The sequence below is a fragment of the Macaca mulatta genome, chromosome 1 (assembly GCF_049350105.2).
Source record: "Macaca mulatta isolate MMU2019108-1 chromosome 1, T2T-MMU8v2.0, whole genome shotgun sequence".
Lineage (NCBI taxonomy): Eukaryota > Metazoa > Chordata > Mammalia > Primates > Cercopithecidae > Macaca > Macaca mulatta.
The window spans coordinates 176,378,253-176,395,550 of record NC_133406.1 but is presented as its reverse complement, the minus strand read 5'-3'; the positions used below and the strand labels follow the sequence as shown (position 1 = coordinate 176,395,550).

Sequence of the window (17,298 nt, the reverse complement as noted above, 5' to 3'; positions counted from 1 at the left end):
CAAGTGTCTCCAAAACACATTTAGATGCAAGAAGCAGTATCATCTGACTCTAATGCAGTGGTTCTCAGTCTTGACTGCTCATTAGAACCACCTGAGGAGCCTGTAAAACTTTCAATATAGAGGGCTGACCCAAGACCAATTACATCAGGATCTCTGGGAGTAGGACCAGGCAGTAGTAGTTTTTAAAGCTCCCCAGGTGACTACAATGTGCAACCAAGGCTGGGAAGGTCCTAGTGGGAAGAGCATGATGTCAGAAGTTAGAAACTCCTTAGCCCTGTATCAGTTTTGCCACATGAAGATAAGTGAATTTAAGGTAGTCACCTAACCCTTTGTACTTTGGTTTTCATTTCTATTGATTGACAAAAATATTCCATCCTACTGTACGTTGCTCTGTGGTTAGCATGAGATAGCATGTGTGAAAATAGAACATGCTGAGGCAAGTTGGTGCTATTAATTTTTTTGGATGTGACCATCCTAGCAGTGGAAAAAAAAAATTCAGCGCAACCTCTACAGATGTTGGATGAGAGGTGTATCACAGGAAAAAAGAAGCAGAGTAGAAGCAATGCCCTGGAATCTGCAGATGGCACAACAGAAAAGGAAGAACTATATTGTGGATGCAATAGAGGATGCTTTCCTACCACAGATTACAAAACTGCCACGAATGCAAGATATCATCGTGATGAAGGAATTTCAGCATGCAAAACTTCTGCTAAAATTACATGATTCCTTTCTTCCCTCTGTCTCTCTCATGTCCCATTCTTTCATTGTTTCTCTCCAATCAGTGTCATTCGTTGAGCACCTTCTATATCTAGAGAATTGGCTGTGTGTGGGAGACAAGAAGACACATTGTGGTAAGCTCTTCAAGGAGTTTACGGACAAGTGATAAGAGAAGATGAGTGAAAAAAAATCATAGGGATAAAATATGAGAAGTGTTAAAAGTTTGTACAAAGTACTGTGGCATTTTCATCTCTCGGATGATGGAGAAAGCAATGAAGAAAATGAGTCCATGATATAAAACTAATGGGACTATTCAGGAAAGATGACCGTGTCATTTGGGGTTTCATAATGTATAAGGAAGAGACAGCCATACATATTCAAATGTAAAATGAGGAAAGGCAATCTCAAAAAGTTTAAGAAAAGATGTGAATTATCCTTAAATAGAAACCTCAAAAGGAAATAGCATTTGTGAGAGATTAAATTTTAAATTTTGGCTAAGAGTAATGAAGAGTCCCAATGAGAAGACATTACTCAACCTCTCTATGTCTGCTTGACCATCTGTACAGTGGGTATTCTAACAGTAACCATATCTATTTTACGTGTGCCCAGCGTATAAAAAAAATTCTGGCTGGACACAGCAGGCTCACGCCTGTAATCCCAGCACTTTGGGAGGCCAAGGCAGGTGGATCAATTGAGGCCAGGAGTTCGAGACCAGCCTGGCCCACATGGCAAAACCCCATCTCTACTGAAAATACAAAAATTAGCCTGGCATGATGGCGCATGCCTGTAATTCCAGCTACTCGCTGGTTGAGGCATGAGAATCACTTGAACCTGGAAGGTGGAGGTTGCAGTGAGCCAAGATTGCACCACTGCACTCCAGCCTGGGTGACAGAGTGAGACTATCTAAAAAAAAAAAAAAAAAAAAAAAAAAGAAAGAAAGAAAAGAAAAATCTGCTAATGTTAATTATTATAATAATCTAAAGGGCATAATAAGGCCTCACAAGAACTCTGGGGAGCTAAGATTTACTTTTTTAGTGGAAGGGAGGAGCATATATCCAAATACCAATAAAAAGTATTAATAAAGTCTATAAGAATATGTATGTATATATATGTGCTTACATGTGTTTGAAGCAAGAAAATTAAGGAACAGACAAAAACATTGCTGGTGAAAATCATGTAAAAAAGGAAACTATTCAGTTAAAAAAATTTTTTTCTATCAATGGCAAATGTCATCAAGCTAAAAGGGGTAAATTCATCATTATTAAGAAGAAACCCCAGGCTGGGCACAGTGGTTCACGTCTGTAATCCCAACACTCTGGGAGGCCAAAGCAGGAGGATTTCTTGAGCCCAGGAGTTTGAGACCAGCCTGGGCAAAATGGCGAGACCCTATCTCTACAAAAAAATTTAAAATTAGCCAGGCATGGTGTTGTTTGCCCATAGTCCCAGCTACTTGGGAGGCTTGAGTGGGAAGATCCCTTGAACTCAGGAACTGGAGGTGGCAGTGAGCTATGATCATGCCACTGCACTCCAGCCTAGGTGACAAAGTGAGACCCCCATCTCAAAAAAAAAAAAAAAAAAAAAGAAGAAGAAGAAAAAGAAGAAAGCCCCAGACAAGGGCAAGACTGGTGGACAGCATCTAGCTGGTTAAATAGTTCAAGACTATAAGCTAAGCCCAGAACAATAATAAGAAATAGGAAAATAGATAAAGTATGTATGGGCATATGATCTGGCTTAATAATATTTCATGTAAAAATTACCAGTGCCTTAAACATAGTATGTTTTTATAAATTATTATACTTTAAGTTCTAGGGTACATGTGCACAACGTGCCGGTTAGTTACATATGTATACATGTGCCATGTTGGTGTGCTACACCTATTAACTCGTCATTTACATTAGGTATATCTCCTAATGCTATCCCTCCCCCCTCCCCCCTCCCCCCACCCCTCGACAGGCCCCCATGTGTGATGTTCCCCACCCTGTGTCCAAGTGTTCTCATTGTTCAATTCCAACCTATGAGTGAGAACATGCGGTGTTTGGTTTTCTGTCCTTGTGATAGTTTGCTCAGAATGATTGTTTCCAGCTTCATCCATGTCCCTACAAAGGACATGAACTCATCCTTTTTTATGGCTGCATAGTATTCCGTGTTGTATATGTGCCACATTTTCTTAATCCAATCTATCATTGATGGACATTTGGGTTGGTTCCAAGTCTTTGCTATTGTGAATAGTGCCGCAATAAACACATGTGTGCATGTGTCTTTGTAGCAGCAGGATTTATAATCCTTTGGGTGTATACCCAGCAATGGGATGGCTGGGTCAAATGGTATTTCTAGTTCTGGATCCTTGAGGAATCGCCACAGTGTTTTCCACAGTGGTTGAACTAGTTTACAGTCCCACCAACAGTGTAAAAGTGTTCCTATTTCTCCACATCCTCTCCAGCACCTGTTGTTAAACATAGTAGATTTTTAATAAATCTTACGTGAATTTGATTGAAGGTGTAGGCTTGTAATTAACCACAAAGTTAAGAGCCAGTGGTGATGTAATGTGAGTTCCAGAAAATACTAATGCAGGTCTGAGCTGAATTGATAGTGCACAGAGCAAGGGAGGTAGTAAGCCCATTTGCATCTTTGCTTCAAACCAATTCAAGGTCCTGATGCAGTTCTGGACACAAACTTTTATAGGAACATCAAAACAGTTTATCACCAGGACATTAAGGATGGTTAAGTATCTAGAAAATCATATCCTAAGAAAAAGTTGAAAGAACTGAGGCTTCCCCATGAGCTGTTAGAGGGCTCTCTCTCGTGGGAAAGGGATGAACTTAATATTGCTCCAAAGGTTAGAACTAAGGCCAGTGGAAACTCACAGCAATCAGATTAAGGAAGGACAATGTAACCCTTATCTGCCAATGGAATGGGCAGTCTCCCAACTACAAAGTGGTGCATTTTCTGTAGTTGGCAAGTAATTGGATGATCATCTATTGGAGATTCTTGCTTTGTGGAGGATCAAGCAAGGTCTTTAATGTCATTTCCAACTTCAAAATTTCAATTTTCTACTTGAAAAGTGCTGAATTAGAATTTTGTTAAACTATGATGTCTGGGTTTTATATGAGTTATTTCAATACTTTCTTCATTATTGTTGCTAAAAACAAAATTTCTCTTTTTAAATTTTTATTTATTTATTTTTGAGACAGGGTCTTACTCTGTCACCCAGGCTGGAGTGCAGTGGCGCAATCTCAGCTCACTGCAACCTCTGACTCCTGGGTTCAGATAACCCTTGTGCCTCAGCCACCTGAGTAGCTGGGATTACAGGCATGTGCCACCATGCCTAGCTAATTTTTGTAATTTTAGTGGAGATGGAGTTTCACCATGTTGGCCAGGCTATGTTTCAACAAATTTAAAGATCTAATTGGCTTGCATTAGTGATTCATGAATCAGGCAGCATGTCATCTTAAAAATAGATAAGTGGTCTACTGAGCATGGCAGAACAGTTAGTTTTTATAAGGTAGCTAGAGCAGGAATAAGAAAACAGAATAATACAAAAAATGGACTGGTTAACATAAGGTACTTCAGTTACTTTCCTTGTAAGGGTTAAAGCACAGGGGACTTCCTTATCATGCCACTTCAGGTTGACTGGGCCCCTTCTGACTGGTGGCTGTGAATCTCTTCTTTTGAAAAAACTGATCTGTTTAAGATTGTCCTGCTTCCTTAAAGTTTCAATTTTATTGCATGCCACTTAGCATGACTGACTCCATTTTGGTTTGGTCTGTTAATGCCTAGGGTAGGCGCTCAGTCCAAAACAATGGTCTCCTATAAATTTTATTTAACATGATAAAGGATATATAATGTTTTTCATTATAATGAAAATAACTTCCAAGTCACAATCTACTGTTTCAAACAATATCTAATATTATGATGTTCCAATAAAAGCAAGTAATTTGGAAAGTTTCTAAGCATTGTAATAGGACTTGAATTATATAGTGTATGTTATTGCCACATATCAACTTAGTGAGAAGTGAATGATTTTTAACTTTTAACTATTATTAAAGAATGTATGCATAGCTTCTTTTTTAATATTCTAATTTCAGTGCTCAAAGATCCAAATTTCATTGGACAGTATTACAAATGGAAGAAAATGGATCTACAGCATCATAAAGAATGGAATTTAAAGTAAGAAACATTAAGTGCCTTGAATGTGTACATTAACTTGAATTGTCTATTATTGCACTTTCTACTATCCAACTTGGAAATAACAGAAGAAACCCTTGGAAATAACAACTTACACCCTTTTATCAGTATAAGAACAAGAACAAAAGAAACGATCATTCCTTGCTTTCACATGAACCCAGGTAGGCAATATCTCTGCTACATATTTGCTGCCAAAGATGGAGATAGAACATGATCCACAGTGGAGAAATCTCATAATGTCCTCCCCATTATTTCTCTTACTCTCGTTTCCATCATCCTTATCAACATGTGACTTAGAAATGGCTTTCTTTAAAAAAGAAAAAAAGCAGTAAACTATATATCATCAATTAGCTTTTCATCCTTTTTTTTTCATCCTTTTTGTAGCTCCAAACATTGTTTCTTCTCCCACAGATTTCTCATTCAAGAACCAAATATATTAAATGTAATGAGGAAGGATATAGTAAAATACAAACAAAAATTAGTATATCTTTAGAAGTCATTGAGTCTTAGACTACATTAAGGAAGGAACCTTAATCTCATCTTTGGTCTCTTGACCCCTGAAGGCAGTTTTTCTGCTTCATCATGTTAGAGCAAAGATGCCATTTCAGTTCTGTGGTATTGGCTGTGTTGTGCTAGTCATTTGTTCTGGTGTGCTTATTCCAAGGTACTCAATGAGTGTGCTACCATAAAGATAGGGGAATTAAAGATCCTATTCTTTGCATTTGTCTCATTTATCTCAATTTTTAACTCTTCAATTTACTGTTAACCATGTGCCCTCTTTTCTAGATGGAAATACATGATGAATAAAGATAATGTGCTGTATTTTGAATTTGTGAAGCAATTGAGGAATTGATATATTACTTTCACTGAGTATATTAAAATATACTTCCCTATCCTTTAACATCATATAGTTCAGGCTGAGTTTTTCAGTTGTATTTTCTTTCTTCTGTTGATTCTGTAACAACTTTCAAGCTAAAGTAGAGAAGAGCTTTTGCATTGGATATACTTTTCTGCTTTCAGGGTAAATTACAGGGAGTAGGAAGTTTTTATCAAGCAAAATTTGAAGGAGTATAAGCATTTTTTTTCTTGAAGGCATGTTTTAAGTTTCTTTTAGAGTTGAAGAAACCTACTTAGAATATAAGGTTAATTTTGCTTTGACGTGACTTTCTTTTTTATTTCCTTTAACAGAACTGTTTTATTTGTTTGATCATCGATTCATTATGTAATGCCAACATCCCGCAGAACCCCAAAATTTAGAAAAAGTAGAATCATGTCATTTTCAATTTATCCATCCACTTCTACATATGGCTAAAATAATTGTGAGCTGTTTGAGTGCTGGAACATTTTTCCAAATACATTATTTCAAAGTTACAGGTCAAATTATCATGTGCATAGTGACCCTGTCAAAATAAAACCCTCACACCTTATGCCATCTGGTGGTTGATGAGAATATATTTAGATCAAATGGTATTTGCTGCTTCAAAACGCTGGTGTTGATTAGTCAAAAACCCCACTATTTAAATAGTTTTAAATTTATATTACATGTATCTGCATTTTATTGTGGCACAAATATTGACTATGCAAATGTTAGAGGTATAGTAAAATCTAAAAAAATCTAAAGAATGGCAAAATTAAACTTCTTTTCAAATTATCAAAAGTCGTGTTTGTCAAAATACATGGGATATGATAAAGAGGACAATTCATAGAGAATCAAGTAGAAAATGTCTAGGGATCTATGCACATGAGTAATACTCTGCATGCCATATTATGCATCTCTCAGTTTTTAATCTTTGAAAATGCTTTTCTGATGCTGCAATTTCCTATTTCACAAAAACAGGAAATGTAAATTGAGAACCCTTTCTTTGCATAGCATTGAAGAAAAAGAGAAACCTGTCTCTCCTGCTACTTCCTTCCCTACCCTCATCAATCAATACCCTGTTCTTGAGCCGCACTGAATTCTCTTTTCTCACAATTACTTGGGGACCTAACACGTCTTTACCACTTTGTACCTTCTGCCTCGGATCAGCGAGGTCTTTGCTGCTGGTCTAGAGCTAGGATTTGGTTAGTTAAAAGGTGGAATGTGGAGCTCTTAAGCGCAGGGGCACTGGAGCCAGACTGTCTGGATTTGAATTTTGGCTCTGCCAATTACCAGCTCTGTGACCTTGAGCAAGGTCACTGATTTTTTTGTGCCCCAGATTTATCTGTTAAGTGGCAGTAATAAGTGTACCTACCTCCCAGGGAAGGTGTGAGGATTAAATAAATTAATATATGTAAAATGCATCAAACAGTATCTGGTGCACGGTAAGCACTCATAAAGTTCGTTATTATTCATGCTTTTAAAACTTTACTGTGGCCCTCATTCAATTTTCAGATGAAAAATCTTTCTTTGGAAGTAGGATAGGGGAAGAGCATGAGCTTCAGAGTCAGACAGATCTTGGAGAAATTCTTTCCCAATCTGTTTTCTTATCTGTTAAATGGAGATAACCTTACCTACCTTGCAAAGTTGTTTTGCATTTGACACTTATTATTTTATATATAGATTTCATTCAAGAGATATAAATATGTGATTTCATTCAAGAGATATAAATAAAAAATTATATATAAATATATAGAATATATAGAATATATAAGTTATATATATAAAATAAAAATTAATATAGCATCACACATAGGCATTCGATACATTTTAGTTCCTAGGAAGAGGAGATGAAAGTTCATGCCACCCAACTTTTCAGAGAATAAAAACAATCTGTTGGAAACATGTAAAATTTGTCTTTTGTCAGGTTAGAAAACAACACCTATCATAACCACGTTTATTGTAGTTCCTATGTGCCTCTGGTTCTTTTTCCTTCTCTACTCCACCTCCATCATTTCTTCTGCCTGGTGAAATACTTCACAAAGGTGGTGTGAAGAGCTGAACCAAATGTCTTTCTGTGGAGACAGTCACTGACAAGCTCAGGCATTCACAGTTACCCCATCCTCTCTCTCCATATTCTCTGTTCCCACGTCTTTCAGCATGTGTGATGTGGAAATTCATCTGTTCATGAAGAGGGACCAGGGCAAGGATGTTAGTGTCCCTTTGCATTCTCTGTACCTAGCATGGTGCCTGGCAAATAGTAGGCACTCAATTAATGTTAGTCGAAAGATGCGTCCTCACCCTGTTTTTTCAATTAGTATTAGGATTAAATGTGAAGGCAGTTAATTTTAGTAAAACAAAATTTAGTTGCAGACTTTTAAGGTTTATCATAATGTAAAGATTTAGGGTTCTATTTTGGGAGTTCTAAGGTGTAATTGGAAACAGCGATTGAAAACTGCAAATGTAAATGGCTGTCATGAATGTTTTATGCAAAATCTCTAATTTGGCAAGTGTTTGTTACTATTAATAGAAACTGTCATTATAAGCAGCTCATAAATATTCATTAATCAATTATTTGGTTTGGTGTTCCTTTCTAAGGCCTTTTTTCTTTCCTATTGCCTTGAGGGTCTTTTGTATTTATGAAAATGCTTTATTTCCGCTAAAGGATATGAATCTGTAATCTAATCAGTAGTTTGTATTTAAGTTCTCCAGAGAAATAGTAAAAGATATAAAATCAGAAAGCAATGAAGCTGTTCTTTTGAGTGTTCTTGGTTATGCACATATAAAACTATGTTTGTGCCATACTCTAGCTAATGATTGCTTCTGTGACAACAGAAAAATCTTTATCAGTATTCTAAGCTTTGGCAGCTAGCAAGTTGTTTAAATAAAACTTATCAGTTCTGGTGGTGGTTTACATTCGGTGTCGCTTTAGAAAAGAATATTGATTCTTGTTTATACCGAGGAGGTATGGAAGGAACCGGAACTAATATGGCTGAGCACTTCCTGTTTGCCAGGTATTCTCCCTTCATTTCGTAATTCATGCTGGCCATCCTGTGGAGTTGACAGTCACGTGTGTAAGTGTAACCCACAATAATACCCATCAGCCTCCTTCAAAGCCACAACAAATCAACCTGTACTCCAAGTCAGACCACTTTGCTTGCCTTGCTGACAGCCCAAGACCTGATTCCTAACCTCCTTTTCAATGGATGACCGCCCCTAAGACCATCCCCCAACCCCTGATGCCCCAGACATTCTGTAAAGGTAGAGACAGATATTATCCCCTGTTTACCAGGAGAGAAATGGAGGCACAGAGATTAGCGAGTTTTCCTCAGGTTATTGATAAACATAAATTTTATTTGCAAATTTAAACTGTTTCTTACTTGCCTCCTAATATATACTTATTAAAAGTTTAAATTGTTCAGGTAAGTGTAAAAATATTGCGTACCCAATTGCAAGTACAATCAAGTCTACCTTTTGTGAAAAAGTCGTGTTTTTTCTCAATATTAAATTCTATTATGAAATAATGTTAGTTCTTTTTTTCTTATATGTAAAAAAAGAACATCTGTGCAATATCAAATACCAATAAAAAACTTTCTTATATTTGTAAATAATACTCTGGACTTAGTTGTCCTGTCTTTTAAATTAAGGGGCTATTCCATATTTTTTCTACATTTCTTTGGTGTCTGATTTTGTGAGCATGTTTTAATTCACAAAAGATAAGTAATCTTTCTTTTGGTATACCTATGTTTGATCCCCTTTATATGGAAAACATTCATGCTGAGTAGATTCTTTTAATATATGTTTGTGTTGTCCTTTCTGGGTTATTGAATTTAAACATGGTTTTTGTAAGTTTACATAATTATATATTTAATGCATTTTTAAGTAGTGCTCCTTGTTTTATTCCCCAAAATTAAACCTTGACTGCCATCTTGTGGTTAACAAGTGAATTAGCATTAGAATGGACATTGCCTGTATTTTTAAATACAGACGTGGGAAAAATTATAAACAAAGCGGGGAAAATCCTTTAGGAAAAAATGACTTTTGCCAAGCAACTATTTAGTCTCTGCTTGGATGTTTTTAAAGATAGGAAGCTTGGTAATTCAAGAAGCATTAAATAGCTCTAATCCTCTTCAGTTCTAGCTTCTAACACCTTTTGATAGTCAACCATTCCAGAAATGAGAAATTATCTCCATTTCATAAAGAAGGTGTGCAGAAAAGGTTAAAGAAAATTCCCTAAGGTTATATATTTAGTAACAAAGCTGAAATTCAAAGGCAGGCCTGCCATATACCACAAGCCACGCTTTTTTCCTTAAATCAAGCTGGCATTAGTATACCAGTCACCATATCAGACACTGAGGACCTGGAGATGGCTTTGGGGATTGGTGGAAGGCAGGATTCAAAGGAGGCTATTAAGGCAGAAAAGAAAATATTGCCACTTTTCCTTGGAAACAACACAAATAAGGCCATTTCTGCTTTGTGAAAATGCCCTGGAAGCCTCAGAAGATAGTTATCGTGTCTTTCTCCTACCTCCTCTTCCATCTCTTTTTTAGAATAAACACACTCCGTTCTTTCAGCTGATTTTTATGAATTCAATATTCTTTATTGGTTCCCTCTTATGGATATAATTCATTCCATCAATTTCTCTCTCCAGTGTAGCCTCAAAATGTTACCACCGATTTCTGGTTGTAGCACAAAATCCAGTGGAACCACCCCTACTATAAACACCGTGGCTTAGGGCTTCTCCCTTCCTCGCTCCTTAAAAAGAGGAATTTTAGTATGAGTCACAAACATATATGGTGCTAGTTTAGATGTTCCCCAAATCTCATGTTGATATTTGATCACCAGTGTTGGAAAATAGGAGGTGTTGGGTCACGGGGGCAGATCCCTTATGAAGAGACTAATGCCTTCCCTTGGGCAGGGAAGGAGGGCGGAGGAGTAAGTTCTCCGTTAGTTCCCGGGAGTACCAGTTGTTCAAAAGAGCTTGGCAGCTGGGAATGGAGGCTCAAGCCTGTAATTCCAGCACTTTGGGAGGCCAAGGCAGGAACAATGCTTGAAGCCAGTATTTGAGACCGGCCTGAGCAATATAGTGAGACCCCTATCTCTTCAAAAAATAAAAAAATTAGCCAAGCATAGTGGCACATGCCTGTGGTCCTAGCTAAGTGGGAGGCTGAGGTGAGAGGAACATTTGAGCCCAGTAGGTCCAGGCTGCAGTGAGCCATCGTTGTGTCACTGCACTCCAGCCTGGGTGCAGAGCAAGACCTGTCTCACAAAAAAAAAAAAAAAAAACAACTTGGCATTTCCCCTCCCTCTCTTGCCTCCTCTCTCGCCATGTGACCTCTGCACACACGGGCTCCCCTTCATCTCTGCCTTGAGTGGAAACAGCTTTTACCAGATGCCTAGTCTTCCAGTCAGCAGAATTGTAAGCTAAATAAACCTGTTTTCCTTGTAAATTACCCACTCTCAGGTATTTGTAGCAACACTAAATGAACTAAGACAGTTTTAATATGAGTCACAAATACATATGATTTTTTCTTAAGAGAACTCTTTCTTTGGTGTTGTGCTCCCACATTTTAAGGGGTTCTTTCTCCCTCTATGGCCTTCGTCCCTCTCCTGTCCCTCTTTCTCTCCCCTCAGTCCCCCTCCCTGTGACCAGAGAAATCCGATACATGGGTTGGCTTAGGTCCTGCTCAGGTTCCCTGTCTGAGCAGGGTTGAGGCGGGAAGGGCTATATTCCCCAGAGTCATAAGAGATTGCATTTTATCAGAAAAAGGCAGGAATGAGAAGGAAGCAAAAAAGTTCCCTTATAAAATGTTGCCAAAAGTCAAATTACTAATGGAAGGATACAGTTAAGTTTCATTCTTCTTCTTATACATGTAAAGCTCCTTTTCAAGAATATGTTGCAATTTATGGTGCACCAATCCATGTGACAAATTTAAAAATGAACAAGCATTAGGGTTTTTCATTTTACTTTTCTTTTTTACTTAATATTATGACATTTTACTTCACAGTCATTTGATTTGCATGTTTTAGTAATATTAAAAATTTTTGTTTTTATAGTTTGTGGTTTTAATTATATAAAAGCAAATGGTTGAATAAAGAAGGAAATACTGTTTATATATTTTTTGAAGACAAAGATTTGTCAACAGGGAAGAAAAGGTATAAATCAAGTTCTGTTGTTTTCTAAAGTCACATTTGCCCTGAGGAAAATAAAATCCTAACGGTTTTTTTAAGCTTGCACAAGCCTCACAAAGAGCTGGAAATCCTGCCAGCTAGAGTGGAGAGACATTATAATTTAACAGACATTGACTAGAATTTAGAAGAGCTATGCTTTATAGTAGGGCCATATTAAGCGTCAAACTGATTTTCACAGAAAAACTGAACTGTGTGCTAGAATGAAGAACAATCAGATTTAAAGAAACATAACAAAATTTAGCACCTAACAACCTAAAATTTACAATGTCCAGCATCCCATTAAAAAATCACCAGTCGGTGGGTGCAGTGGCTCACGCCTATAATCCTAGCACTTTGGGAGGCCGAGGCAGGCGGATGGTCATGAGTTCAAGACCAGCTTGGCCAACATGGTGAAACCCCATCTCTACTAAAAATACAAAAAATTAGCCAGGCAAGGTGGTGGGCACCTGTAATCCCAGTTACTCGGGAGGCTGAGGCAGGAGAATCGCTTGAACCCAGGAGGCAGAGGTTTCAGTGAGCCAAGATCATGCCACTGCACTCTAGCCTAGGTGACAGAGTGAGACTCTGTCTCAAAAACAAACAAACAAAATCACCAGTCATACAAATAAACAGAAAAATATGACCCATAACCAAAAGAAATTAAATCAATACAAATGGATCCATAAGTGATAAAGAGGATAGAATTAACAGATATAGACTTTAAAGCAGCTACTATACATCTTATAAAATATACTCGAGTATCTAAAGACAAACATGTATATGATGAAAGAAATGGAAGATATACAAAAGACCAGTGGAATATCTAGAGATAAAAATAAATCAAATATTTAAAAATATATATACTTAAGGGGAAGAACAGCAAGTTAGACACTGCAGAAGAAATGACCCATGAACTTGAACGAGTAGCAATATAATCTCTTTTTAAAAGGATAGAAAAAAAGACTGAAAAGAAACAAAAGAGCCTCAGTGAGCTGTGGGACAATATCAAGTGGTATAAGATACATATAAATGGGGTTCCAGAGGAGGGGAGAGATATTTGAAGATAATTATTTGAAGAAATAATTATAACTGAAAATTTTCCAAATATGAAGAAGCCTGCAAATTTACAGACCAAGAAGTTCAATGAATCCCAAGAAACAGAAATATAAAGAAGCCATACCAAAGCACATCATAATCGAATTGTTGAAACTGAGAAATGAAGAGAAAAATCTTAAAAGTAACAAAGGATAAAAAGAAACCCCACATGTTACACATAAAGGAGCAAAGATAAGAATAAGCAAAAACTTCATGTCAGAAGCCTTGCAAGTCAAAATATAATAAATGACAACTTCAAAGTGCTTGAAAGAAATTATTAAACATATAATTTTATAACCAGTGAAAAGATCTCTCTAAAATGAAGGTAAAATAAAAACTTTTTTTGACTAATAAATCCAACCACATAGTTGAAATGAACACATTTCTTGAAAGGCAACAGCTACCAAGGCTCACTTAAAAAGAACCTGAGTAATCCTATATCTAATAAAGGAATTTATCATTAAAAGCCTTCACACAAAGACAATTTTAAACCCAGATGGCTTCACTGGAGAATTTTCCCAGACATTTAAGGAAAACATTAATATACGCAAACTCAGAAAATAGAAGGAAACATTTCCCAGCACATGTTACAGAGTCAGCATTACCTCAATAACAAAACCAAAGACATTACATGAAAACTACAGATCAATACGCCTCACAGACATATATGCAAAAATTTTAGTATATTTAATCTAAATATATATGTAACATATATAATATTGTCTTAAAATTTGTTAGTTTTTTGAATGTTAAATCAAGATTACATTCCTGATATAAACTATAGTTGATCATGATTAATTATGATAAATAATTATAAATAACTATGGTAATTCATCATGACTATATGGAGTTTATACTAGAAATGTAACCTTGGTTTAACACTTGAAAAATGCAAACAATGTAAATTAGTATAAGAAAGAAGAACCATATGATCCTCTCAATAGATGAAAAGAAATTCAGTATCCATTCCCAATCTAAAAAAGAAAAAAACTCAGAGCAGGGAGTGAATTTGGTACCTTCAAGTGAAGTATCGAGGTTCTCACATTGGGACTGACTAGGCAATCAGTGCAACCTATGGAGAGCAAAGAAAAGCACGGTGAGGCAAGAGCCCACCCGGGAGCAGCGTGAAGCCAACAAAATCCCCACCCCAAGATAAGGCAGGCAGTGAGTGAATGTGTGACCCCACCCAGGAAACCATGCTTCTCCCATGGATCTTTGCAACTCGCAGATCAGGAGATCCCCTCCTGAGCTCCTGCTACCAGGGCCTTGGGTCCAATATACAGAGCTGTATGTAATCTCAGCAGAACAGCCGTGCACACACACAGAGACCCAGGTGTTTTACATAATCTGGTCCTAGAATCCCCCAGTGAGGCACCAGATCCATCCATACATTCCCCTAGGGAGGGGGTTGAATCCAGGGAGCCAAGCAGCACCGTCCTGGGGGTCCCACTTTCACAGCACCTCACAAGTTGGGACCCACTAGCTTGGAGCTCCAGCCAACCAGCAGCAATAGGCTGAGTCTGCTTAAGACAGGAGGGAGTTCCTGGGGAAAATACAGTCACTATTTCTGCAGTTCTGTTGACTCAGCGTTCCAGTCTGCCAGCTCTGGAGAGTCCAGGCATTCCAGACGAGAAGGGGTCTCCCCACCAACACAACACACCTGCTTTGCCAGACTGTGTCCAGACCTCTTCTTTAAGCAGGATTCCAGTCCATTCCTTTCCACTACCTCCTGTAGGGGACTTTCAGTCACTCTAGCCAGGCTCATATGGACAGAACTCTAATCTCACCCTGGGATGGAGCTCCTGGGGGGAGGAGTGGCCACCATCTCTGTGGCTCAGTTGACTCAGCTGTTCCAGCCTGCTGGCTCTGGAGAGGCCAGGTGGTCTGGATGAGGAAGGGCCCCCCCAGCACAGCACACCTTCTCTACCAAAAAGCAGCCAGATGGCTTCTGTAAGTGGGTCCCTGACCTGTTCCTCCTGACTGGGTAAGACCTTCCAACAGGGGTCTCCAGACACCTCCTACAGGAGTGCTTGGGCCTGCAATTGGTCAGTACCCCTCCAGGATGGAGCTTCTGGAGAAAGGAGCAGGCTGCCATTTTTGCTGTTTTGCAGCCTGCACTGGTGATACTTCCAAGTACAGGAAAAGTGGAGGCAACTAGGCTCTGGAGTGGACCTCCAGCAAACCATAGCAGCCCTACATTTGCTAACAGTCAGTGGCCTACCTGTTAAAAGAAAAACAAACAAATAGAAAACAACAAGACCCAACAAAAACCTCATTCAAAGGTAAGTAACCTCAAAGATTGAAAGTAGATAAGCCCATAAAGATGAGAAAAAGTCAACGCAAAAATGCTGAAAACTCAAAAAGCCAGAGTGCCTTTTCTCCTCCACATGACTGCAACACCTCCAGCAAGGGTACAGAACTGGGCTGAGGCTGAGATAGTTGAATTGACAGAAGTAAGCTTCAGAAGGTGGGTAATAACAAACTTCACTGAGCTAAAGGAACAGGTTGTAAATCAATGCAAAGAAGCTGAGAATCATGATAAAACAATACAGGAGCTTATAATCAGAATACCCAGTTTAGAGAGGAACATAACCAACCTGATATAGCTGAAAAACACAACATGAGAACTTCACAATGCAATCACAAGTATCAATAGCAGAATAGATCAAGTAGAGGATAGAATTTCAGAGCTTGAAGACTATCTTTCTGAAATAAGATAGGCAGACAATAGAGAAGAAAGAATGAAAAGGAATGAACAAAACCTCCTAGATATATGGAATTATGTAAGAAGACCAAACTTACCACTGATTGGGGTTACTGAAAGAGATGGGGAGAATGGAACCAAGTTGGAAAACATACTTCAGGATATCATCCAGGAGAACTTCCCCAACCTAGCAAGACAGGCAAATATTCAAATTCAGGAAATCCAGAGAACCCAGTAAGATACTCCACAAGAAGATCAACCCCAAGACACATAATCATCAGATTCTCCAAGGTTGAAATGAAGGAAAAAATGTTAAGAGAAGACAGAGAGAAAGTCCAAGGCACCTGTAGGGAAGCCCAGCAGACTAACAGTGGACCTCTCAGCAGAAACCCTACAAGCTGGAAAAGATTGGGGACCAATATTCAACATTCTTAAAGAAAATAATTTCCAACCCAGAATTTCATATCTGCCTAAACTTATCTTCATAACAGAAGGAGAAACAAGATCCTTTTCAGACAAGCAAATGCTGAGGGAATTCATCACCACCAGACCTGCCTTGCAAGAGCTCCTGAAGGAAGCACTAAATATGGAAAGGAAAAATCATTACTAGCCACTACAAAAACATAATGAAGTGTACAGACCAGTGACACTATGAAGCAATATCACAAACAAGTCTGCAAAATAACCAGCTAGCATCATGATGGCAGGATCAAAATCACATATAATAATGGTAATCTTAAATGCAAATGTGCTAAATGCCCCAAATAGAAGACATAGAGTGGCAAGCTGAATAAAGAACCAAGACCCATCAGTTCTGTCTACAAGAGACCCATCTTAACGCAAAGATCCACATAGGCTCAAAATAAAGGGATGGAAGAAAATTTACCAAGCAAATGGAAAACAGAAAAAAGCAGGGGTTGCAATCCTAGTTTCTGAAAACAGACTTTAAACCAACAAAGATCAAAAAACACAAAGAGGGGCATTACACAATGGTAAAGGGTTCAATTCAACAACAAGAGCTAACTATCCTAAATATATATGCACCCAATACAGGAGCACCCAGATTCATAAAGCAAGTTCTTAGAGGCCTAGAAAAAGATTTAGACTCCCACACAGTAATAGTGGGGGACTTTAACACCCCACTGACAATATTAGACAGATCATCAAGAAAGAGAAATAACAAAGATACTCAGAACCTGAATTCAGCTCTGGGTCAGGTGGGCCTGATAGATGTCTACACAACTCTCCACCCCAAAACAACAAAATATACATTCTTCTCATGGCCACACAGCACTTGCTCAAAAATCCATCACATAATCAGAAGTAAAACACTGCTCAGAAATGCAAAAGAACTGAAGTCATAACAGACTCTCAAACCACAGCACAATCAAATTAGAACTCAAAATTAAGAAATTTACTCAAAACCACACAACTAAATGGAAATTGAACAACTTACTCCTGAATGACTCCTGAGTAGATAATGAAATTAAGGCAGAAATCAAGAAGTTCTTTGAAGCAAATGAGAACCAAGAGATGATGTACCAGAGTCTCTGGGATACAACTAAAGTGG

At 38.0% G+C, this 17,298-nt stretch overlaps 1 protein-coding gene across 5 annotated transcripts in view; it reads left to right on the top strand.

Moving 5' to 3' along the window:
- The window catches only part of UBE2U (ubiquitin conjugating enzyme E2 U), a 62,656-nt gene that overhangs the window by 32,509 nt on the left and 12,849 nt on the right, over positions 1 to 17,298 (top strand). For 4 of the 5 annotated variants that reach the window (XR_013411398.1, XM_077985305.1, XM_077985308.1 and 1 more), the window contains one exon: positions 4,803 to 4,884. Coding sequence is in view for 4 of the 5 variants with exons in the window: in XM_077985305.1 (XP_077841431.1) it covers positions 4,803 to 4,884 (82 nt within the window). In the remaining variant the exon portion in view is untranslated. Of the gene's footprint in view, positions 1 to 4,802; positions 5,561 to 17,298 lie in introns of those variants that run through there. The other variant, XM_077985314.1, reaches the window with a different exon arrangement.